Source organism: Artemia sp. Qi Xiang Cuo, chromosome 6 (genome assembly GCF_049724085.1).
Source record: "Artemia sp. Qi Xiang Cuo chromosome 6, ASM4972408v1, whole genome shotgun sequence".
Taxonomy (NCBI): domain Eukaryota; kingdom Metazoa; phylum Arthropoda; class Branchiopoda; order Anostraca; family Artemiidae; genus Artemia; species Artemia sp. Qi Xiang Cuo.
This window is the reverse complement of record NC_142799.1, coordinates 40,384,779-40,410,327: the sequence shown is the minus strand read 5'-3', so window position 1 is coordinate 40,410,327 and position 25,549 is coordinate 40,384,779. Positions and strand designations below refer to the sequence as shown.

Below are 25,549 nucleotides of genomic sequence, written 5' to 3'. Positions count from 1 at the left end.
TCACAGCTTTTCCTCATAAATCTTTGTCAAACACCAAGGAAGATCCTTTTTGGGATTAAAAAAAGTCCATTTCCTTGTTTCTTAATTTTTGGGCTTTCACGTGACCTTAGTAATGATTCTAAAATTGAAGGTTAAGTCTACTATAAAGATTGTTGTTGAGTTAAATGAAAGCACAGTTGCTCAGAAGTAGGCAGTCAAAAAATGGACATTACATCAGTATTGAAGGTAATATAGTTCTAATATTTCTTCACTTACCTTTGTGACATGAGAAATAATAGGCAACAAGCAATTTAATTCGTTTTTTCTTACATCTTTCAGTTAATTAAATATGAAACAAGTCTTTTTCAACTGAAAGTAAGGAGCAAAATTAAAACTTAAAGTCAACAGAAATTATTACATATATGAATGAGGCTACCCCTTCCTAAGCTCTCGCTCTTCATGACACGATCTTTAAGTTCTTTAAAAACATTTCTTATTCAAATTTAACGGCCCTTGTGATTGAGCAGTCTTTCTCAAAGACGTTTGACAAAAAGTTAAACTGTACTGCAAAGAGTGAGGGTTAACGAAGGAATAACCCCTTTGAGTTTTAGAGTTTTAGGTTTGGCCCAAGTAAAATATTACCTTTCAGTGAAATACAGAAATAGATAGGAACTCGTTTCAAATTTCGTTTCGGTTCTATTGGGTATTTCTGTCTTGTCCGTGGGGCTAGAATTTCAGTGAAAATTACCATACTAAAGCGCCAGAGATTCCTTTTGTACCAGCTTCCTACACCTTTTTGGCTCATTCCCAGGGAGATGGTTAACTTTCTAGCTTTACAGTATCTTCTACTTGTTACTTCACAAAACCTCAAAAATATAATACGCCCATCATAAACCTGCATGCGTAGCAAAATACAGAAATTGGTTAGCTTACTTTATGTAATCAATGTTAAATACCAAATTGAGTCAACTAATTAACACTATTTGACGGTAAATGGAATAGATTGAGACTCCTATAAATAAGGTTTGGAATAAACAAGCCAGCGTATCGTTAGCAGTGTATTTAAGTGCTTTACTGCACCTTTTCTCCTTTGCGTTTACATTATTATTTAATGGGTGCATTCTAGGAGGAAATTGCAACTTAATTCGTATTTACTTCAAATTTGATTCGAGTTAACAGCGAACTTGGAACGGTTTATTAATTAAAACTTCTCACAAGGGCTCACATTCCCTAGATACTGGCTGATTTTTTCCCACATAAGGGCAAATATTCCTTATGCTCACTATATTAGTCATTTGCCCCATTTTTCTCAATTTGAAGATGATTTTGCAAAAGCTAATTCTCTAAAGATGTTAGTTTTTCATATTCAGAAAAGTTTAATACAAGGTTAATTTTGATCGTTCCAGCTAATTCTCTCACCAAACAAACAATTTAATTTTATTAGACATTATTGACTTTTCATCTTACCGGGAACGCGCTCTATGAACTTATTCAGAATTTCAGCATTCGATTATGAATAGATCCGGCATTTATCTAAAAATTGCTTTATTAATTTCATTTTTGTGGGAGTTTATGTTTTATGCGTGGGAGTTTATTGTGGGAGGCTGAATCTATTCGGAATTTAGTAGGACAAAAAAGGAAGGCAGAAGCCTCCGTGGGAGGCAAAAACCTGCGAAAAATGGCGAATATTTAGCAAGATGATAATTAGAAATAATTTATATATCCGCAATAAAACACTTTTTTAAAGTATGCCTCTCAACGATCTCACCTAAAGACTTTTGCAAGTAAGTTTACTCCTAGCTGTGGGATTGCTCCTAGCTATTTGAAATTTCAAGGATCAGAATAACTTGAAAACTAAAAAAATTCTGATAATTAAATTTTTATGAAATATTCTCATACTTTAATCTTATCAGGGATGGAAAGGGGAGTCAAGTTTTTAGCGGATCATGCTAAAGAGCCACAACAATAAAATTCTTTTACCGACTTATTTAGCTATATTTTCGTTCTCACAAGCCTACTTAAATTTTTCAGCATCTAGTGAGAAATAGCTGCTACCCGCTCTAACCAATTACTTATACCCAGGACCGTATTAAGGATTTTCTTTTTGGGCGGAGAAGGGAAGGATTTACAAAAGGATTTTTTCAGAATGGGGGGGGGGGGTATTGAAAAATAAACCTTAAAAAACGCATCAAAATTTGCGTATATTTATTTTTGTTACGTTTTTACGAGTCGGACAAATAATTTTTTGGGTAGAGGGCTCTAACCCCCTAGCCCTCCTTGGATACGGCCTTACTTATACTTCTTATATGAGTCGAACATTTACGTTCTGTTTTTTTTGTTATTTATAATTAATAAAACTTTTCTTTGCTAATTTGAGTCTTTTACTGTCAGTTCAATAATCATATATAAAGTGTTTATCAAAATATATAACACACATTCCCTAATTTTACGCTCCAGTTGAAGTGGATAAAAAGAAGTTGCTAGTTGTTTTTACCCTTACAGCAAATGTTTTGTTTTAATTTATTATTGAACATAACTTATGTGTGACCCCTGAATGCGGTGTGGTCACGATAATGTCTTCCGTTTCATATCTTCAGTTGTATTTTAGTAGCTTCAAAATAAATTTAAACCTCGCGTTATATTTTTTTAAATAACCAGATGATTTTATTTTAGGTTCTGGTCTTTGTTTGGGTTTGTTCTTCGTCAGTCTCAGCAACCTACTTCAAGGGGCACAGACCACGAAGATATAGGCCTATCCCGCCCACATATGGCGTGCCAGAACCGATGTACCCTCCACCAATTGTTGCAAATGGGCCTGTTTTCACACCTTCACCTGCTGTTGGAATTGGCGGAATGTCACCAATGGGCTTAGGTGGCAATTATGCTAGCTTTGGAAATTCCTTTGGTTCAAACGGCGGCAGCTTTAGCAGCGGAATTGGTGGTAACTCAGCAACTTTTAATAATAACTTTGGTAACAGTTTTGGTAGTATGCAACATGGTATCGGTGGCAGTTCTGGAAGCTTTGGCAACAGCTTTGGCAGCAGTTTTGGAAATATCGGCAATAGTTTTGGAGGAGGCTTTGGAAATTTTGGAAATTCATTTGGTAATAGCTATGGAAGCTTCGGAAACTCCATGGGGGGTATTGGTGGCTTTGGTGGGGGTTACGGTGGTTTCACACCATCTTATGGACCTTACGGAGGTGCGGTACCTCCTTTTGGATTTGGATCTGGTGTTGGAGGAGGTTACCAAGCTCAATTTGCTGCGGGAGGTCAGCAAGCCAGCTTTTTTGGAGGTAGTGGATTTTCAAATGGGATGATGCCATTTTAATAATAGTGAACAGTTCTTATATGTTAATTTAAATACGCGAAATCAGCAAGCAAAGCAAAGTGTGTGTATAAAGGAACACTTTTAAGTGAAATGTTCAGAAATCTATTTTTCTACCTCTTTAATATTTGTAATTCCGCCAAAAATAAATTTTATACCAAAGATTTTAGCTCAAATCGATAGGTTACAGTTTTGTAACGAAAATTTCATTGGAAAGTATAGGTTATAAGCAATATATATTATGGTGATTATGGTTGAAGTTTTACAATAATTCATAGGAGTATATTAATCAAGTCGTTTGCCAGGTCACTACAAGAAAAGAAACCTTTGATTTAACCTTTAAGCCTTTTTTAAACACCGTGTGGGGTTTAGAGCTCGCTTAATAACAAGGTGACCACCTTACTAGGAAAAATAAACAACTTATTTGGCTCGTGTAATTAAAAAGAAGAGGATTAGAGATTTGCTAGGTATTACTCGCTCCAAAATATGAATATTTGGGATATATTGAATATATTCCTTTTTCCTTAGGGTTTTCTCTGAACTCTTATCTCTCCTCCAAGAAAATTCAGATGCATGTGTGTGGTAGACCACAATAAAGTTTTACTAATTCGTTTTGCTTAGTATCTGTAAGCTTGAAATCACAGTATAAAGATATAGCTGTAAGTTTACCGCAGATAATTTCTGGCTCTTCATTCTCGGTCCACTTATTCTTGCATTAGCGCCTACAAACAGCTCCTCTCGTTTTGATCTGCCATCAGTGGTCCAATTACCCGGGAGCCCGTATTTTGGCAGAAACTTTCTCAAAATACCTTTGAAACCAACTTGAGACTTCGAAACATACTTTTAATTCCTAAAAAATCTAATAATAACATTGCACTACTAATTACCGATTTTCATATATGTATTGGAATAAATTAATTTAAAATTAGTTTCTTCAAAATTTAGTGTTCCAACGTTGAAGCCAAGTTTTGCGTTCAAGAGAAAACTGACTTGTCTACCGGTGAAAAGATCTAATGTCGCTTATGTTTATACGTTCTCTGGAGCACTCGCACCTCGGTCCGTGTTTTTATAATGGGTGAGATAGGGAAAGATCATACTGCCTATAATTTATATACTGTGCTCGAAATATAGGTTTGATACCATCTTACAAGCTATATCGATTTTGCTACCCCCCCCCCCCCCTCTCGTGTCACCCACTATTTACAGTAACGTTTTACTAGGATATTGGGGGCCAATTTGAGTGTAAACAATCCAACACCTAGGTAATCCCAAGTCTTTTATTACCAACTGCCTTTCATATCATCTAAGCTCAAAATATGATTGATTGAAAAGTTTGGGCGTCAATAAGCCCTTCAGATCTTGGAATAAGCACTTGGGGGCAATTAAAAGCAAACAACATTGTATCCTCCTCCCATAGTTGATTTAGAAGACTATTCTTTAATGGGGTGCTGGGAATAGCAGTTCAAATTTACTGTAAAGACCAAGGGGTTGGAATATATTGCATAAAAAGTATAATTACTACTCTTTTTAGCTTTTAATCCTGGTTTCTATTACCATTTGACAACAAAAACTTTTGCTTAACAACTGAATTATTGCTTGTTTCTAATGTAATATCCAAAATTGTCCTAAATATAAATGGATAGGAAGGGGGGTTGGGGCCACAGCAAGGCCGTACCCAGTATTTTTTTTGGATGGGGTTTTACTAAAAAAAAATTTCGGGGGAAATTTTACACAAAAAAAACCTCAAAAAACGCATAAAAAAATTTGTTTATATCCATTTTGTTATGTTTTTACGAGTCAAAAAACATTTCAGGGGAGGAGAGGGGTTCAAACCGGGTAAACCCCCCAACCCCACCCCACCCTGGATACGGCCCTGGGCCACAGTCTTCTCAATTCCCACTCTTTACTTCAAATTTTAGCTTTTTGCACAATTTAATTCGAGATAAAGCGGCTTATTTTGTGCAGTTGCTCGTTCCAATAGAATAGATATTTTCATGCGAAAATTTCGTTTCCACGATTAAAAACATTTTTCATTCCCTCAGCAGCCATATAATTTTACATGCCTACTTTTACCAAAATAAGAGGAATCTAGTGGTTGAATAAATATTCATCCAAATACTGATCCAACATATTAGAATTACTTTTTATTAGAAGAACTACTCACGGAAAACTTGATAAGCGACCCTGAAAACAGTTCTTTGGGGTCTTAGGTACCTTCTTTCCTCTATACGAACGAATCCACTAGCCATCCTGCTAATAGCTGTTGTTTTGTTATGCAATATTGTATATTACAACTAAAACTTCATGAGAAGAAAAGCAGGGTTTTAGGAAGGAGAAAGGATGTGTTGGCTAAATTCTTACTCTTAGACTAAGATATGAGAAGTGCCTGAGCCATATGATTCCTTTGGTCGTTAGCTTTGCAGTTTATAAACGTTTGACTTATAAACGTTTGCAGTTTATAAGTGTTTGATTCAGCCAGTAGAAGAGATTTTGCGAAGGGACTATCCTTGTATGGTTTTAATTTAAAAAAATTCCCACGAAATAAGTTTTTCAAAGAAAAGTAAAGAACAGTATCAAACCAAAAATGAGCAGAAATGAAATCTAGTAATTTACCAAGCGTAAAAGTGCCACATATCACCATCAATAAATAAATGAAACCCAAAACGAGCAGAAATTTCAATATATAACCGAGTCAAACTCAAAACAAGCAGAGGAATAGCATTATTAGGGCTGACAATCCGTGAATTCTAAATAAATTTTGCCTTTTGGCCGATTGATCATCTTACTTATCATTTCTTGAAAGTTCCAAATTAATATAACTAGTCATTCCTGGGTTACACCCTTTTGACAAACCGTATGCGCATAACTTGTATTGATTTAGTTCAACACTCCCGTTAACATTCTCCTACAGGCTCTCCTGAATTTATTTCGTCTATTTGGAAAGTAAAGGTCAAACATGCCGACCTTTCTCAATAACAAATACTATATCAAACAGTTCGTGGTAACGAACTGTAGGTAAGGAGCGACCAGGCTCAATAGTAACCGAAACTCTAAAAACCGGGATTTTGATACCAATAGATACATCAAAAGAATAAGATTTTAATACTAATTCAAATATATAAGTTTCATCAGGTTTAGTCCTACCCATCAAAAGTTAAGCGCCTCAGAAAATTTGGCTGATTTTCGAAAAAAGGGGAAAAGACTCCTTAAAAGCTATAGAACCTTAACGAAAATCACACCATCAGATTCTGCGTATCAGAGAGCCCTATTATAGAGGTTTTCAGGCTCCTATCTGCAAAAATGTGGAATTTTGTATTTTTTGCCAGAAGAAAGATCACGGATGCGTGTTTATTTGTTTTTTGTTTGTTTTTATTTTTCCCCAGGGGTGATCGTATCGACCCAGTGGTCCTAGAATATCGTGGGAGGGCTCATTCAAACGCAAATTTAAAGTTCTAGTTCTCTTTTTAAGTGACCAAAAAATGGAGGGCAACTAGGCCCCCTCCTACGCTCATTTTTTCCCAAAGGCACCTGATAAAAATTTCGAGATAACCATTTTGTTCAGCATGCTCCAAAATATAATAAATATGTATTTTAGGATGACTTAATCCCCCAAAGTCCCCAGGGGGAGGGCTGAAAGTTATGAACTTTACCCAATGTTTACATATAGTATTGGTTATTGAGAAGTATACAGACGTTTTCAAGGGTGATTTTTTCTGGTAGTGGGGTGGGGTTTATGTGGGAAGATCTTTCCATGGAGGAACTTTTCATGGGGGAAGGGAAATTAGTAGGGAGGGGACAGAAGGCAAAGGGCTTACATAATTTATTCTAGGATTATTGATCCACGAAGGGGGACAGATTTCTGAGAAATTGATTGCATAATCTACTAGGACAAGAGGAGAAGTAGATTTCTGGGAAATTGATTATATAATGACGGTGAATTATTGATTCTAACGGGAACAGGATCACGTGTCTCTTTCTAAGCCAATTAGGAAAGTTAAGTAAGGTTTCCCATTAAATCACAATTCGCCCTTGAGATTTTGTATATAACGGACATGCGTTGTGGTTAAACTATCATACAGTTTTAAGACACCATGGATAAAGCATTGAATATTGATGAGTTGGAAGCTTTGGCTACATCGATTTATAATGTGAGTTCTGTTTAGTAAATTTTTTTAGTTTATTTGCAAATAAAATCATTTTACATAGTCCCACTCCTGTAAATTCAAATTTGGGGTATACCCCCCCCCCATACAAATCACCTCTATGGGATGTTTATACTCGATAGAAAGCGTAAAATACACTCTTTTTTACCATGTAAACTCCCCTCCCCCCTGTCTTAGACTTTCTTTCAGAATTCTTTCATTGGAAATAATTCTGTTTTTGATAAATTTGTTCTTTTCTGTATCTTACCTAAAAGTGACAGCCAACTTCTGTCAATCCTTAGCTATTAATTTACTGTTTCCTTTTCTGCCACTAACTTGACTTGAGTATTTCTGCAGAGATTTAAACAGTTGTATTTATTGTACCCTTTAAAGTACATCAGGCTTTGATAAATACTTATGAATTCGGATAGCGAAGCTTCCACTGAAAAAAATTATATTTTTTCCCGTCAAATTAAAAACAGTTTCACGCAGAAAGAGATTGATGTTATTAAGCTTGCTGGTTTGCATATTTCTAACCTCTATGGAAGAGGGAAACGAGTTATTTCCAAAATTAATTCCTAACAAATATTTTTAGGGCATTATGTAAAAGGGGGGGGATTATGTAAAAGGGGGAGGAGGATACTAACAGCCCTTTAGATTGCATATTTTTTAGATACATCTTGAAATGTCTCACAGGAAAACGAGAGCCATTATTCCTTTTTTCTAGATTTCTTTCGATAAAGTTTCTTTTATTAGCTAGCATTTTTAACCTATGATTGCAAATTTTAGGCCTATAAGCTACTGGGCTAACGATCTTTCTTATCTAATTTAAAGCCTATATCTAAATACCATCTGTTTCTTGAGCTTATAACATTTCGAAAGTTATGCTATCGGTTTGTAGCCTACGGAACTATCTAAATTAATATCTTCCAGTTGAGTACTCAATGTTTATATGGGGGGAAGGGGCAATGCATCACTTCTAACACCTTCGCTGTAAGGTGAAAACAAACTGTTTCTTCGCGTGAAAAGTAAGGGGGGATTCTTTGTGCAGACATGTACCCCCTTTTTAAACGAAAACTAATGTGCTCATTCCGACATGCAACACTGAGGTTTAGTGTTTGGTTAGCTTTTAATTATACCATATTTATGGCTGACTATTTTGAGATCTATATTTTAAGTCATTGTATTGGATTTGTTGCAGTTGTTGGCTCTAAAGAATAATGCTTTTTTTCTAAATGGTAAAAATAGAAACATTGATTTCTATCCGAAGGCTACAAACTACTGAATGTCAAGGTTTATTTTTCACAAGTTGTGTAATAAAAACGTTTTATTTCTAAGCCTATTATATTTCTCACAAATTTCTACTTTTTACTTTGCTGAAAACGGAGATAAATGCTTTCTAGACAAAATTATGCCTGACAATATATATTTATGGTTAGGAGCGGGGGTACTAATTTTTCTTCTGTAAAAAGGGGAATCGTTTTTCCATACTAGATTTTTTCTTCTTTTTAAGGACAATTTTAAAGAATGCGTGCCTCCCCCTTAAAAGAGAGCTAAGGCTAATGGTGCTACTCCAATGCAATAACTGGAGATAGCTGAGCCATCCAGGGCCATGCTTTACTAGCCCCATGTGTCCTCCATGCAGACAGCAATGAAGTCTGGTCATAAACCGAAAAGAGAATGGGCGGCTGCTCATAGGATGGCGAACCCCGCTGTACAAGCCAGTTACATCGCCGCCGCCACCACATCTATGCAAGAAACGGACGTCACCGTTCCATCCATGCTTTGTCAGGATCATCCGGCACTCAACTGCAGCCTGAATATAAAAATGTAAGCATTTTTACCATTTTTCAACACAGTAAAAGCGTGTCAGAGATATTAAAAGACATTTTTCGTTATTTTTTCAACCTGATAAAATATAGCGTTCTCCCTTTGAAGTGTTTAATTATTGTATACATTCACCCGGCTAAATTCTCTTAGCGAAGCCAAAAAAAGGCACTATATCCTGGTCATAATTTCCCATAGTAAATAGCAAAATCTTTGCGATATAAACTGCTTTATTAGCGAATGCTTCACCTTGCCTCTACAAATATCATAAAAACAATTTTCTATCGGAATGAGTTGTGTATCATGAGAGGATATGATCTGAAAGGGATATACTATCCATTTCAAATCAAGTAAAGCCCCCGTTTTTTTCAAAGCAGATAGAGTATTAATATGAAATTTTTTTAAGGGTTGTTTGAACAAAATCAAAACCTACTATGTCATCCTTTTGAATTATATTAAGTTGGAAATTGGAACTTTCAGAATATAAAGAGTAGGGAACAGTGAATTAACTAAATGCTACTATGTGCATACTGCTACTTCTACTAAGCGCGTTTTAAATAATACGTAAATAATAATCCAATTTTAAAAATAGGGTGATTTAAACACTTTGAAAATAAGCAAATTTTCTTTTATAGGTTGCATTGGTTCCATATTCGCCATCTCCCCCTGCTCATCAGTTGGAGAAGAAGACGCGCCTGTGTAGTTCTGCAACAATTCACTATGGAATGGTATTGTTAACGAAATTCATGTCAATATTGATGATTTTTTAACTGATTATTTTAATGTAGATAGTAGTGCAGTTGAGCAGGGGGACTTACCTTTGCTAAGTCCGAATACTTTGCAGCTTTTAGTGGATTTTGCCAATGAATTAATAGGGAACCCTCCCCCACTGATTACATGAACACACTTCAAACTAATGAAGTGGCTTCGAACAACCCTATTATTGAATAATGGGGGGGAGGGGGTGTTGATAATGTACAAGAGAGGGAGGAGGAGGATGACAATACCCAATTTATCACATTTCCAGAATTCCAGCTCTCAAATTCAATATTAAGTACGATAGTGTTTACACTGCAGCTTTTAGGGATCCTTTTAATTTCCTTATGGGGGTCAATTTTGTATTTGATACTCTTGCAACTGGCTATTTATATGTAAATGGAAATCGTGCACTGTTAGAAAACCAAGTTCAGTTTTGGGGGGGAGGGGGGGGTAGGGATTCAATTAAGGTTTCAATTGTTTTAAAGGTGTTTTATTTAAATGAAGGTAAAAGCGAGGTTTATGATCATTATGTACATACCGAGATGCTAGTGGTCTATCCGCATTTAGAAAATTATGAAAAAGTTTTTTATGGATTGGAGAGGCCACATTATTACGCATTTCGATAATTCAAATAAAAATGGGATAAGACCTGTGGTTTTGTCTATTGAAGATTGAAGCGTTAATATTTGTAAATTTAAAAAAGATTTTATTTTAAGAGGGGGTGGGGCAGGAGAGAGGGCATTAGTTTTAAAATATAATCCAGATTTAGAGGGTTGCAAAGGCGTTCAACGAATCGGTTTTGAAACAGGTCAAAAATGTTTCATGTACGCTTTCCTAATATCAGCTTTCCAACCTTTGAAAGATGAGGCTACAAAGAAAAATTTAGAATATTGGGCTGTACATGGGAAGGTGGGGTCCGATTTTCCCACTTTAGATTTTTCTTGTTTAGAGGGAAAATACCCAGTAACGCTAAGGTCCATGCAATTGAATGGGTGAAGCACTGGGTTTGGTTGTTGTACGTACCACCTAGTGAACCTAATGCAATTGGCCATTTTAACCTAATTACAGACATCAGTAGAGTTCTTGGGGTGCGAAAGAATAAGCGGACACGTTTCTACTGTCCAACATGTCTGTCTCGATTTCATAGCGATTTAAAACTACGGAATCATATGAAGCATTGTAGACATGGTTATCAGTCAATGGAAACGGTTTCAGGTGATAGGGCCATTTTACGCTTTAACAATTTTGAAAATACCCTCCTCCAAAGCAATAAAATCTCTTTGGATTGTGAAGCAAAGGCAGTGGAAGTGAACGATTCTCGATTTCCGAATCGAATCAAAGAATATCGAGCAATTGCAGTTTCCTATGCCCAAGCGCAAAGAGACAGTTCTAACACTATGCAGTTGTTAGAAATAGTTGAAACGTTGGATGAAGGTGAGTGCATGGTCAAGCCACTGACCAAATTAATTGGCACTGGAAATGACGCTATTTATCGTTTGAGAAATACCCATTACCCAATGTTATTGTCTGCAGAGGATCGTCTCGCGATTAAAAATAAAAAAAATATGCTGAGTTTGTAAGGGGGAGTTTGAAGAGGGGGATAAGTGGAAAGGGACTAGGGGGAAAAAGGGGAGAAGGTGAAAGTCAGAGACCACAATCACTTGTGGCAGGAAACCTCATCAGGAAGTTGTAATTTTAGAGGGGTAGCACATCAATCCTGCAATGTAAATTTAAGCCAGCAGTTTTTTATACCAGTTTTCATTCACAACGTAAATTATGATACAAAATTAATTTTACCGGCTTTGGCACGAATGCATAGGAAGGAAGGGGGAGTAGATAGTCCATGGGAAAAACATTTCATTTGCCAATAATATCAACCCTAGATCAGCTGAGAAATTGGTGCTTCTCGAGTTGAAATGGAAGGTAGTGAATAACGGGCATACGTGCCTGAATAAAATCAGGTTTTTAGATTCGTTTAGTTTTTCCCCAAGGTATTGAGTCAATTGTTTCAAGTGCAGAGACGAGACAATTTTGATAGTTTTCCTTTGTTTAAACAGCACTTTCCAGACAGTGAAATGTATGACCTATTGACCTGTAAAGGTGTATATGCATACGACTGTTACTGTTCTGGAGCTCACTTAAGCGAGGAGAAACTACCTCCAATTGAAGCTTTCTTTAATTCACTCACCAACGGTGAATGCACTGCCGAGGAATATGAATTTGCCAAGAAGGTGTGGGCTAAGGGTAATTGTAAAAATGGGTGGGATTATTGTAGACTGTACTTGGCCAGTGACGTTTTAACTCTGTTAGATATTGTCTGTTAAAACACAGATCAAATCCATTCAGAGTTTGGACTAGATATAGGATATTATTTTTCCACACCACATTTGGTGATGGACTTGATTTTAAAAATTAGTAGGGAAGAAATAGGCTTGATAACTGATGTAGATCAACATCTTTTTGTAGAAAGATCAATGTAGGGGGGTACGTTTTTCATGGAGATCGCGTTTTGACAACAGATCCAACAGACAACAGATCCCAGCGTCTTGATGCAACCTATGCAACCTATTACAGATCTTGTTGTGACGTCGTGACTGACCCCCAAGAGTGTGCACGAATTATTGCAGACCACAATTTTACATCGTTCTCGAGCATAGAGACAAGCATGGTTCTTCTGCAAAGGAAAAAGAGAAATGTGGTACCGAACAAAAATATAGCAGGAGGTAGTTCAGTACTTGAAATTTCCAAAAAGCTCATGTTGTCGTTTTTTACAATGCGTGCAAGGTACAATGGCCAAGGGTGGGGGAGGCTCAAATTTATTTTTAAACTAAAGATTTTCTGCTGTTAAAAGTAAAAAATGGCGAATTATTGGGAGATTTACATATTGGAGAATAAATCAGCCCGCTGATTGATTACACTAGCTGGAATCCGTCCCTCTACCCCAAGTTGGTGAAACGTCAGGCCCCCAATCAACTACTTATGTTAAAATCAGAGACGGGGAGTGATTTGATATTCAATGGGGTGTTCCCGGACCCTAAAGTTTATTGCGTTGAAACTCATAATAGGGATGTAAAGCAGGCGTGTAAAGGGGTGCCTACACATTTTGTAAAGAACAATTTCAACATGAGTGTCTACAGAACCTGTGTAGAGAGTAGCCTAGTGCCGAGAGCACAAGTGCTTGCAATTCGCTCTCTACAGTATAAAAATTATATAGTTAGAGTGGAAAAGAATGCAATGTCATGCATATCCGACAAAGTCTTTGTGCTCGAGAATGGTGTAAATGTTCTCCCCCACGGCCACTATCAAATTTCAGACCGGGTTGAATGTGTAGACTATCGCAACCAACTTGGCCTGGATAAATTAACCTAACTCACCTGATAACTTAAATGCTCAAACCAAACCCAACCTTTCGTGAATTAACCCAATATAACCCAACCTTTCATGAATTAACTTAAATGCTCCAACCTAACCTAACCAGCAGCAGCAGCAGTGACGGCGACTATTGTGTACTGTTTCGATCCGCAATCCCCGCGGGGTGGGAGGTCGCGCCCGCGGCTGGCCTTCGGCCCGTGGCTCCCAGGGGATGGGGGACCCCGCCCGTGGCTGGCCTTCGGCCTGCGGCTCCCCGGAGGGTGGAGGGTATAAATTCATAGAGTTCAACTGTGCTATTCATGTTTGTGATGTGTGTGCACAAATAGTGTTGGTGTTCTTGCTGGACAAAAAGTGTTTTTTTATGACAATAAATGTTGTTGCACATATAGTGATGTTGTTGTTCTTGTAAAACAAAAAGGTATTTTTGATAATAAATATTGTTCTTGTTGAGCAAAAAAAAGTGAAAAAATGTTGTTGTTAATAAATGTTGTTCTTCTTCTTGAACAGAAAAGTGTTTTTATGTTAATAAATATTATTGTTGTTCATGTTGAACAAATAGAGTTTTTGTTCTTGTTGAACAAGTGTTTTTGTTAATAAATGTTGTTCTTGTTGAACAGAAAAGTGTTTTTATGTCGAATTATTGAATTAAATATTGTTTTTGTTGTTCTCGTTAATGTAGATAGATCTATGGAGAAATTATTATTACTACTTTGTCATTAGACCAGTATGGTTTACAGTTAGTTGTAGTCTGACTGCTGTCAACAGCAACAGCAGCAGTATGTATGAATTTAAAAAACCATTCAAGTCGTTTCTGTGTGGCCCATCAATGTCAGAGAAAACGACACTTTTAGCTAAAATAATTCAAAATTGTAATAAAATGTTTTTGGAAAAACCAGAGACAATTTATTATTGCTATAGTATTTGGCAAGAGTCCTACGGTCAAATAAAAGCTATTGCCACATCCATACCAATACAATTCATATGGGGACTTAATGTATTCAATAGTATTGAACCAAACTCATGTCTGATTATTGCCGACTTAGTTGAATCAATTGAAAAGGTCTCACAGGAAACGCTACAGCTGTTTACCGTTAGCTCTCATCATGAAAAAATTTCCACAACCCTAGTTCTACACATTCTATTTCATCAGAGCATATGTTTGAGAACCCTTGCTTTGAATTGTACCATCTATATTATCTATCGAGTTCTTCTTGATTCCAGGCAGCTAATAACTCTCAATAAGCAAATATACCCAGGTACTTCTAAATATCCGTTGTCAGCGTGCACTCAGGCGACAAACAAGCCCTACGGGTAAATTTTTGAATATGTTAGTCAGAGCACTCCCGAGGATCTGATTTTAGTCACAGATGTTTTCGACAATAAAATTACAGCATATCTTCCGGTGAACAGTAGAAAAAGCTATTAGTTACCATTAAAACACTGAAGAAACTACACGAACAACGGCATTTATTTTCCGTTTTAGGCATTTCAAAACCTTCATTCGGGAGGGCCATACTCAAACATGGTGTTGACAATGATTTCATTAATCTAATATCTGAACTTTGTTTAAATTTAACTAAGGACAATGTATACTTGCCAGAAGGTGTTAGACAACAGACAAAGCAATGTCGTTCCACTGTACGCGCCTTAGCTTGCAAAAACAAGGGAAATTTTTTTAAAAGAAAACGTCTCCTTCAATCGGGCGGTAGCTTTTTTACACTTTTACTGCCAATAATTGCAGGACTTGTAAACAGTTTTCTCTAAAGAATGGCTAAACCCTATAAATTGATGCCATTTGAACTTTTCCTCTCGCCCGTGGAACATTTCGAAGACAATCTAAGCAAATTCATTAATGATGAGAATATTGCCGATGATAAAAAGCTATTTTTACTTCAACATGCATTGCGACGTGTGGACAAACATAGACCATATCGTGAGAGATCCGCCGTCACCGTCACAGATCCTTCTAAATGGGAAACATCTCCTCAAGATTCAGCAGCGCAATCAAAGGAGAAGGAATTGAATTCCATAGGGACATCAATTGGAAACCTATTGCCAGTGACCTATTGAGAACAGAGTAAAAGAGTCTTATCATATCTCATGTTGGAAACTGGTGGTGATGATCAAGTTCAGGTCGATAGAACAGGGAAATGAATTATGATTCAGGGGAAAAGTTATAATCTAGTGGATTTAATTTGTGATATGGTGACGAATCGTAAAGGACTTTTATTATTTGACAATAATCTATACACCTTTCTAAATGCATCAAACTTCCTCAAAAGTCTTATTGGCAATAAGCAAATTCTAAGAAAACTAAGAGAATATAGTCCTCCAACAACACCAACACCACCACCATTTAAAACAGAAGAAGATTCAATATTGGAAAATACTAGCAGCAGTAGTAGCAGCAATGATTTTATAACACCAGTGGCTGCTAATCAAAAGCGAAGGCAGATTGAATCACCCTCCAGTGTGCAAAAGGGGAGTGGACATTACACTACGTGTTTACATTCAAAATGGTTGAAGTTCTGAAGCATGTCTATGAAAATATTGGTGAAGCGGGGAGTCTAAGTTCCCCCACAACGCTTTCTAAAGTTGCCTCTAACATAGATGACATCACATTAAAAAAAGTAAAAGAGTATCTAGAAAATGAACCGAGTTACACACTGCATCGGAATTGCAGGCTTCCTGGCAAACAATATCGACAAAATAAAGCATTTTTCCCTCTGCATATAATGCAAACTGATCTTTTAACTTTAGACGCGATTCAACGGCGTCACAATACACCCTACAAATATATTCTAGTGGCAATCAGTGTCTTTAGTCGCTATGTCTATGCCATTCCATTGCAATCAAAGAGAGATGTTGAAGTTGCTCTTGCCTTAGAAAGTATTCTTGAACAGGATTGCTATATAAAAGTTCAATCAGATTGCGGTAGCAAATTTGTTAATCCTCATTTAAATAAGGTTCTAATGAAATATAATACAACACTCTATCATAGTCATAGCCCAATAAAGGCTGCATTGGCTGAACGATTGATGAGAACGATTCGTCTATTAATTTCAAGATATTGTACACTGAAAAATACTGCTGCTTTTATTCATGGTTTAAGTAAAATCATGGAAATATATAACCAACGACCCCATAGATCTCTGTCCAACTCAAGCCCTCGGGAAGTACATTGCAGTGAAAATACATTTGATGCTTTTCTAAAGCAATATTCCAATGACAATGAGAAGAAAAAGAAGAAATTCAATGTTGGTGATACTGTTCGAATTAATAGAACCACCAATATTTTTGAAAAGGGGGATTATTTATGGAGCACTGAACTTTTTAAAGTGTCCAAAATCCTAGACACTAAACCCACGACATATTGACTGCGAGACACCAAAGACGATGAGATTCTCGGCGGTTTTTCTGAATATGAACTGCGAAAAGTTGGAAACACTAGTGATATTTATCATATTGAAAAGATATTAAAGAGTCGTACTCGCAGGGTCAAGAGACAGTTTTTTGTTCGCTGGCTAGGATACAACTCTGATTTTTATTTTTGGGTCAGTGCTGAAGATATTGACAATGCCCAATGATTTTTATGTGACTTTCATGTCCAATGTTTCTGATCCTCTCTATAATGATTTGAATAGAACAAGTGATTTTTGGACGAAACTCTCACCCACCATTAAATTCGACGATGGAAAGTATGAAGTGGCTCTTCTCGACTTATTTGTCAAAAATATATATGACATCCTGAGAAAAGATCGTAAATATAAAATAAAAATTAGACCCTATGATTGGCCGCCACCCTCAGGTGATGTAGAACAAATTTAATTGATCAATTGGAGGGGTTGTCCATACATTGAAATACCCTGTGAAGAAGTCGGATGTATGAATGGTTTATGTTGTTCAATCAATAAAAGATTTTCTACTCGTAGAAAAGGATCTTTTCATTTCAACTATTCAAAGGAGGAGGGCAAGATCTACATTAGTTCACCTATTGCCGACGAAAAGGTTATTCTCAATGATAATCTAAAAGACGTTCTTGGCTCTAAGCTCAATATAATCAACGGTAAAAGTGCTGGAAACACTAATTTTATTTTTACTGACTACCCGCCTGCTTTCTCCACAGACACTTGTATATTTCTCTACGCTTCATTTGTGGAAACATTCCGGGTTGGCAATAGCAATGTCTCCCTCCTACGATTTCTTGAACGAAAAACCAATCAAGAACATATTCACCACTACAATAGAAAGCATCTTCAGTATATTCCCGTAAACACTTCTTATTTGGAACTCTGTCAGCTAACACTAAGAACTGAATTAGATGATCCTCTAGCAATATCAAAAGGTTTGGTTGTGATTACATGCCATTTTCGACCCATCGTTCAACAACAACAAGAAGTCTAATAGAAAAGTGGTATTAATTTGTCCTGATATTGACTGCTATGTTAATAGTCTTGGCCCAAGACAACAAGGCAATGGAATGGACTATTACAAAGGTCGCTCATCAATGTCTGGCTCCTGTCTTGGCAGTTGGTTTGCTAAGCTGTTTCACTCTGCACTACCTCTGGCTAGAAAATATATTGTACAGGCTGTGACAGATTTTGCATCCTCTAAACTATAAGGTTGTGGCTCTGGCAAGGATTTAAAAAAAAGTGCTTCGGAAAATCTTAGGTCCATCGAGCGAACCCTTGGCGAGAGATTAAAACAAAATGGAAAAGGTTTAAAAAGGTCAAGAAGCAATGCATCACTCATCAATCTCTACTCAGGTCAGAAACGAAAGACATCACTCGTGTCAAAGAAAATAAGGACAAAGCCGACACGCACTGTAAACATTAGAAGAAGATGTCCCTGGAAGAGAATTGTTAGATCGATACTGGATTTCTTTTCTTAAAATTACATATCTACCGCATAAGGTTTTTCAACCTTCAATCACCTCCTCATTGAATCTATTCAATGCAGAAAATGTTGATGTGAGTGTAAAGCAAGGATACTATGAACAATTTTATCCACAACAATCCCTCTCCGATAAAATCCACTTTCAAATTTATTCCAATAAATTGAAGACTACTTTATGGACATGTCTTTGACATTTATAGATTTACGAATGAAAGTTCGGAAATCCGAAAATATATTGCCAATTCTTGCCGATGGAATATCCTATAAAAATTGTATATTACATAATTTATTTCGTCAAATCAGTGTCTACATCAATGGCACGCTGGTGAGCAATAGCAACAATCTCTCAAATTATACAAGCTATATGCAATTCATGCTGATGACACCCAAGTCATACAAGGAATTGAGAGGCACCTCCAATTGACATGAATATATTACTAATACTGATAGTACAGATGCACTTAAAAATGCGACAACTAGTGAATTACATCTAGTTGGAAAAATATATCATGAAATATTTAATATACCCAAAAGGCTACCACCCAATATTAAAGTGGATATAAAATTGACGCTTTCACCATCCAATTTCATATTGAGAAAAGAACTTGCTGCCAATCCTGATGTAACACTCTTTCTCACCTCGGCAATACTACATGTGCGAAAGCAATAGGTTATTAGTTCTGTTGCTTTGGCAGTGGAAAAACTGAAAGCCAGTGGAAATAATATTAAACTACTTGTTCCTCATACAATCACCAATCAACGTCATATTGCCACGGGGTCACGCACCTTCACCGACTCATCCTTTATCAATGGTAAAATTCCGTCAAAACTGGCCTTGGTATTTCTAAAAAGCGCTATTGCAATAGGATCGTGGACTGGATGTCCACATAAATTTGAAATTTTTGGGCTTTCATCTCTTCTCTGCAAAGTAAATGGCATCCCACTCTACAATCTATCTTTTGACAAATCTTATAGAACATTGTATGAGTTGACCATGCAAACCCTAGAACATGATTCACAACTATTTGAAAATGGTATAACCGAAGAAATGTTTGCTAAAACACATGGTATCATTTTATTGAATTTGTATGGTACCCAGGATGTGAGTATAGCACTTACAGGTAGTTTGCTTTTAGAGTGTACATTTGCCGACCCATTAGCTGAGAGTATTGCACTAATCCCACTAAATCAATATGAAACCTATTGAGAAATCACTCCCGAAGGCAGTGTTCTACTAGACTTGGCACTATGAGCACCAGTCAAATAATCAATGTATTTAATATGGACCCCTACATGTCCAAATACAGATCCTATTGTCTGCCCTCGGACATTCAAAGTGCCAACAATACCCTAATTATTGTTAATAGCAGTCCGTCGACTGTGCAGATCGGTCATTGGCTGTGCATCTTTCAAAGAATGAAGACTATTGAATTTTTTTATCCTCTTGGCCTACCCTATATATTCTACACTCCCCACATCAGCAACTATATTGAGTGCAGTGGGAAAGCTATTATTCAAATTCGGAAAAAAATGTAGGATCTGACGACTAAAAGTTGTGGTTTCCAGGCACTACAATTTTTTGTGGTAAGATATCGTGGCACTACTTACACGCAGTCTTCTCGACGTTTATGTAGAAAATTCCCATCTGAGCGAATTTATAGCGGGAAATATCCTCTCAGACCTGTATAATATAAATTTCGGTGTCCTAAAAGTAAAGTGCTTAAAAAATGTATGTGAATTTGTTTATTAATAAATGAAAAATGTATATACAACATTGTCTTTATTCTTCGCTTTAGATTTCTTCTTCGATGTATAGGAAACTGTCGTGAACCACTAATGCTGGTAAATCATTTGGATTCACTGTATATATTGATCTTGATTGGCTGCAAAGTCAGGGTTATATTTTCTACAGTATAATGTAACTTCACTCTTGTCATATCTCTTTGTATAGTCAATGATACTATTTGCATTCATATTGTGAAATTCACGAGTTCCAATCTATCTATTTGAAGCAATATCACATACAGTGTTTTCAAATGGTGAAACACATTCGGTAACTGCCAAAAAAAAATCACTTGGTTTATAGTCATAATAGGCAGTGTCGTCACAACGATGGCGTAGAAACCACATTGTCTTGTTACCCCAACAGTTGAATCGTAGACCAGATTCTTCCTCCCAGAATAATTTAAATCCACGACGATACCAATCTCGTAGAAATAAACTAAAATCACGTTTGGGGTTCTTTCCAATCATACCGGGGTAAGTATTCTCCCACTGATCACATTTGTCATAGTGAAAATTGGAGCACAGATGTGCTCTAGGGTGAGAGTCACAAATCTCTTCAAGACATGAATTACATCCTTTATTTTGTACTGCATATCCTTTATGTAATTTACAAGGATTACATAATTTGCACTTTTCATTATAGTCATCAATAATTGTACAATTCTCACAGGATGACCAACTGCCAAGAGTGTATATGCATAGTGGACATTTGTAGAACATTTTTTGGTTTCCGATGTCAACTCTCTCACAGCTAAAACGAAACTGATCCTCGTTCGATAAATTCAGAGGGAGGAAAGGTGAGAGGAGTAACTCTGTGACTTCACCTCTTTCGACTGGGGGAGCCATCTACATTGAATCTATGGCAATATTTTCAAAAGTATATTCACGATATTATTTTGCTTTGTTCAAAATAATAATTCAATAAATTTAGTATATGATTTTGAGTCGAATCGACAAAGCTTTAGACAATAGTCTCATGGTGGAAAATCAGTTTTTATTACAATGTCAAGAGTTCCTCGTGAGAATATATTTCATTGAAGGGATAATTCGAGAAAATTATCATTCAAAATCAAATGTTTTTCTATAAACATAAGATTCGATCTAATTCTCTCTTTCTCAAATTTATTCATTTTTCAATCCTATCACTCTCACTGCTGACTCTAGACTGACCATGATTCGTTAGCCTAACATTCTAAGAAAAAGAAAGGGAACATTTTCGATTTCGAAACAATTTTATTGTATAATTACAACAATAATACTACACATGTACAATTAGCGATACAGCTTATTGTCTTCTATATGCTTCACTAATGCACTTAAAGCACTTTGAAGTCTATTCACATGCGCTATATCAACTTTTGCAGCAATGCCTAATTGATCCTCCATTTTAAATTTGCTCAAGGATATCACATATCTTGCATATACTTCATCCCATTCCAGACAAAGCCGTGATCCTCTCGTGATTTTCACCGCAATGTTTGGGGCTCTTGTATCGTTGCTACCAATTCCACTATCAACTTCTAATAGGGTAAATATTCCACTCATCATCAGCACAAATATATCCTAATGAGTAAAGTCAAACTGTTCTCACTCCTTGAATTCTATTCACACACTAATAAAAACTTTAGCAAAAATCCTTTTCTTATATTCTCTGCAATCTTGTCCCGCTAATATTTCCGACTCCATGATTGGCTTAGAAAGAGACACATGATCCTGTTCCCGTTAGAATCAATAGTTCACCGTCAGATTATGTAATCAATTTCCCAGAAATCTACCTCTCCTCTTCTCCTAGTCGATTATGCAATCAATTTCTCAGAAATCTGTTCCCCTTCGTGTATCAATAATCCTTGAATAAATTATTTAAGCCCTGTGCCTTCTGACCCCTCCCTACTGACATTGCTATGAAGGGCGCGCCACATTTCCCAGCATTATTTAAAAAAACGATGAGAAATTAAATAAAAAAATAAACAAGTTTTTCAACTGAAAGTAAGGAGCAACATCAAAACTTAAAACGAACAGAAATTATTAAGTATATGATTGGGTTCGCCCCCTAGTCAATACCTCGCTCTTTAAGCCAAACATTTTTTGTACTTTCATAAGAGCTATTTATTCTAATTAACGGCCTTTGTGATTCAGAGGTCATTTTTAAAGAATCGGAACAAAATTCAAACTTTAGCGTAAAGAGCGAGGTATTGACTAGGAGGCGAACACCCTAATATACGGATTAAAAATATATGGATATAGAAGTTTGTTACGTACGTTAATTCGTAAGTAACGTATATTTATTACTAATAAAAACGTTAGTAAATAAAATTAAACGACTTTCGAGAAAGCCATTTAACCAAATAAAAGTAAAATTAATATGCAATTTTTTTTAATTATTCATGTACGGTGAGCCAAAATCAAAACCTCCATTAATTCATAAACGTTCAAAACTTAAATAAATAAAAAAAGTTTTTTTTAACTGACAGTAAGGAGCAACATTAAAACTTAAAACGAACGGAAATTATTTCGTATATGCTAGAGTTATACTATAGAGTTATACTCTAGACACAAAGCTATTTTTTAAAACAATAAAAACTTTAGCGTAAAGAGCGAGGCGTGGAGGAGGGGACACCCCGTTTCATATACGAAATAATTTCTGTTCGTTTTAAGTTTTAATGTTGCTCCTTACTTTCAGTTAAAAAAACTTGTTTTTTTAATTTAATATAAACAATGAACGAATGGTAAAACTTACAGCCCTTGTCCTGATGGCTCTAGGGGATTTGACATGCCCAAAGTCATAATTACTGGACCGTTAAACAATGTTAAACAAAATAGTTGTCTCAAAATTTTGATTGGATATATTTCGGGATCTGATAAGCGTAAGGAAGGGGAAGGGGTTGGTTGCCTTCCAATCATGTTTGACTCTTAAAAAGGGCAATAAAACTTCCAATTTTTTCCATCAAATTAGCCCTATCCGAAATTCATACGACCACCCATTCCATAAAAACCTTGTATGCCACCGGGACATAGTTTACAACCCTTGTCCCTTGGTTCTGGGGAGTTTGGTCAATCCTGGAGGCATTGTTATATGTCCCTTGGACTTTTTTCAACAACACGGATGTATCACAATTATAATATAATGCATTTTAGAAAATAATGGGCTTTGGGGGGGGGGTTGCCCCCAAACAATATTGACTCTTAAAAGGGAACTAGATCTTTCAATTTCCAATCAAATGATCCTCTTTTAAAGTTTATACGACCACCCCTTTAATATAAGAACTCTATATGCCCCCGAGGCATAACTTACAACCCTTCTCCCCAGACTCCGGGGGGTTGTTTTAACCCCGAAGGCCTTGGTATATGATCTTTGGACTATTTCGTGTAAAGTTGCTATCTCAAAATTGATATTGAATGTATTTGGGGAAAAGAGGACGGGGGGGGGTAAGTTACCCTCCTACCACTTTTGATTCTTAAAAAGGGTGCTAGAGCTTGTTATTTTCAAACAAATGAACTCCCTCCAAAGGTTACAAAACCACCCATTATATAAAAAACTTAAATGTCATTAATGGGCAGCTAGTAGCCAATAGCCTATAAACCGTGCCATGACGGCTGCGAGGGGGGAGGGTGTCAACCCCAAAGACAAAATTACTTCAACTATGCTGAACAAAATGGCTATCTAAAAATTTTGATTGGGTGTGTTTGAGCAAATGATAGGCGGGGGGGGGGGGTGCTAATTGCACTCCAATCCCTTTTGACTCTTTAAAATGGCACTAGAACTTTCACTTTCCAATAGGTTGAGTCACTTTTGAAGTTTCTACGACAACACCTTCTATACAAAGTGCCCTGGTCTGAAACAGATAAAGTATACATTGTGTCAACGTCGTTCTTTACTTAGGCTGCGATATTGCGCTCAATCCCAATTTATATGGATTATTTTGACGGACTTTGTCCTGAGTAACACGGCTAAGGCTATGGAAGAGCATATCATCAAATACGGAAGCAAAACTCCCCTAGACTTAGATGGTTTAAGGGTCTTAAACAAAATATTAGCAAAGTGAATGAGATTTGGAGGTCTTGAGGGCTCAGGGTGGAAGAACAGTAAAGATGGTGGATTCAGTGAAGATATTTAAAGTAGAATATCGAACACCCTGTTTTTTTTAGAATTGAAAAAAAATTGAAGAATAGGAAAGTAAATTTTGTAAACCAAGATTGGAATATTGGATAATCATTAGATAATCAGAATATTGGACAAATCACTGGAGAATCATTCAATCAATATTGTATAATCATTACTTTTATTTGATAAACGGCGTATACTAACAACATATTCCTGTTGAACTGAAAGTATGCTAAGGGAGAAGTATAAACCCCGTCTCAGTATGGTCACTGAGAATGGAAGTCTGTATAAATATCCATTCGATAGTTCTTATTATTTCTGCTAAATAGCATTTCTCCCGGTTCACACCCGTATTGCTATTTTGCGGGATTAAATCAGCACATTCATACTGATTAATATTTCTTTCTTATTTTAAAGGACGCTTCATCTTTGAATTTTCACTCGAATAAAACATTTTTCAATTATCTACGACCTCTGGCTAGTCAAGATCACCTGTAGAAAAAAAATCAATCCTTTCCTAGAAAAGAAATATTTTATTTTACATTTTAACTTTATTACACAATTTTTACATCAAGATCACAACTCTTTTTGAGGGGTTTTATTCAATTTTTCTAAAATATTTAAATTGCCTTAAGCTAGTAGCTTCTGGCGCATAAATATCAACTTGATGAGACTTAATTAAAATCAGTATATGCAGTATTTTCTGTTAATGCATATATTATAATCGTAACTTCTAGGGTCTAGGTTATTATGACAAGAGTTACTCTTTGCTTCACGTTTTTTCCTACAAGCTGTTAGATCCAGATACATTTTAGATATCAGTGAGGCTGCCGGTTCCCCCTCAACCCCAGTCTAAAAATTTAAATTTAGCATTCAATAAGCAGCTCTTTAATAAACCCTGGACGTCTTTCATCCTTTTAAAAGAGCAATCTTAAAGTCCCTAAAGATGGGGGGGGAGGACTATCAAAGTTTCTTTTAGGGTCAGTAGTAATGATACTATTGATTCTAATTACACATGAAAACCTACATTGAATTGCGCAAGGAAAACCCACTATTGATTCTAATTACAGATGAAAAAAATACATTGAATTGCGCAAGAAAAACCCATGGTCAAAAGTGTATACAATATGAACGGTACATTAGAATTACACAAGAACCCTACAAGAATTTGCTCAAAAGTGTAATAGATTTCAAGCGTACATTCAACCCTACAAAAATACATGAAAAAATACATTGAATTGCGCGAGAAACTCACGTGTGAATACTTTAAAAGTTGGCACTCTATAATGGGTGCAATGAAACTAAGGTTGAGGTTTTTTAAACTTGGCAACGTATAGTGTAGTCAGACATGTTTTGGGAGCAC

The 25,549-nt window shown here is 36.2% G+C and overlaps 2 protein-coding genes across 2 annotated transcripts in view; one reads left to right on the top strand and one right to left on the bottom strand.

Annotated features, from left to right (window-relative positions):
- The window catches only part of LOC148951225 (heat shock 70 kDa protein cognate 4-like), a 232,302-nt gene that overhangs the window by 148,033 nt on the left and 58,720 nt on the right, over nt 1-25,549 (bottom strand). The window lies entirely within an intron of this gene.
- Nucleotides 90-3,467, top strand: LOC148951227 (uncharacterized). The gene is made up of 2 exons (XM_089090188.1): nt 90-225; nt 2,653-3,467. Exons 1-2 carry the CDS (start codon nt 202-204, stop codon nt 3,304-3,306), a joined length of 678 nt encoding a protein of 225 aa, XP_088946314.1. The 5' UTR covers nt 90-201; the 3' UTR covers nt 3,307-3,467.

Bases quoted from the DNA above. Each gene is read 5' to 3' on its own strand.
- LOC148951227 (XM_089090188.1), top strand. From the start codon at position 202: ATGGACATTACATCAGTATTGAAG. The intron at 226-2,652 runs GTAATATAGTTC...ATTTTATTTTAG, and splicing joins ACATTACATCAGTATTGAAG to GTTCTGGTCTTTGTTTGGGT.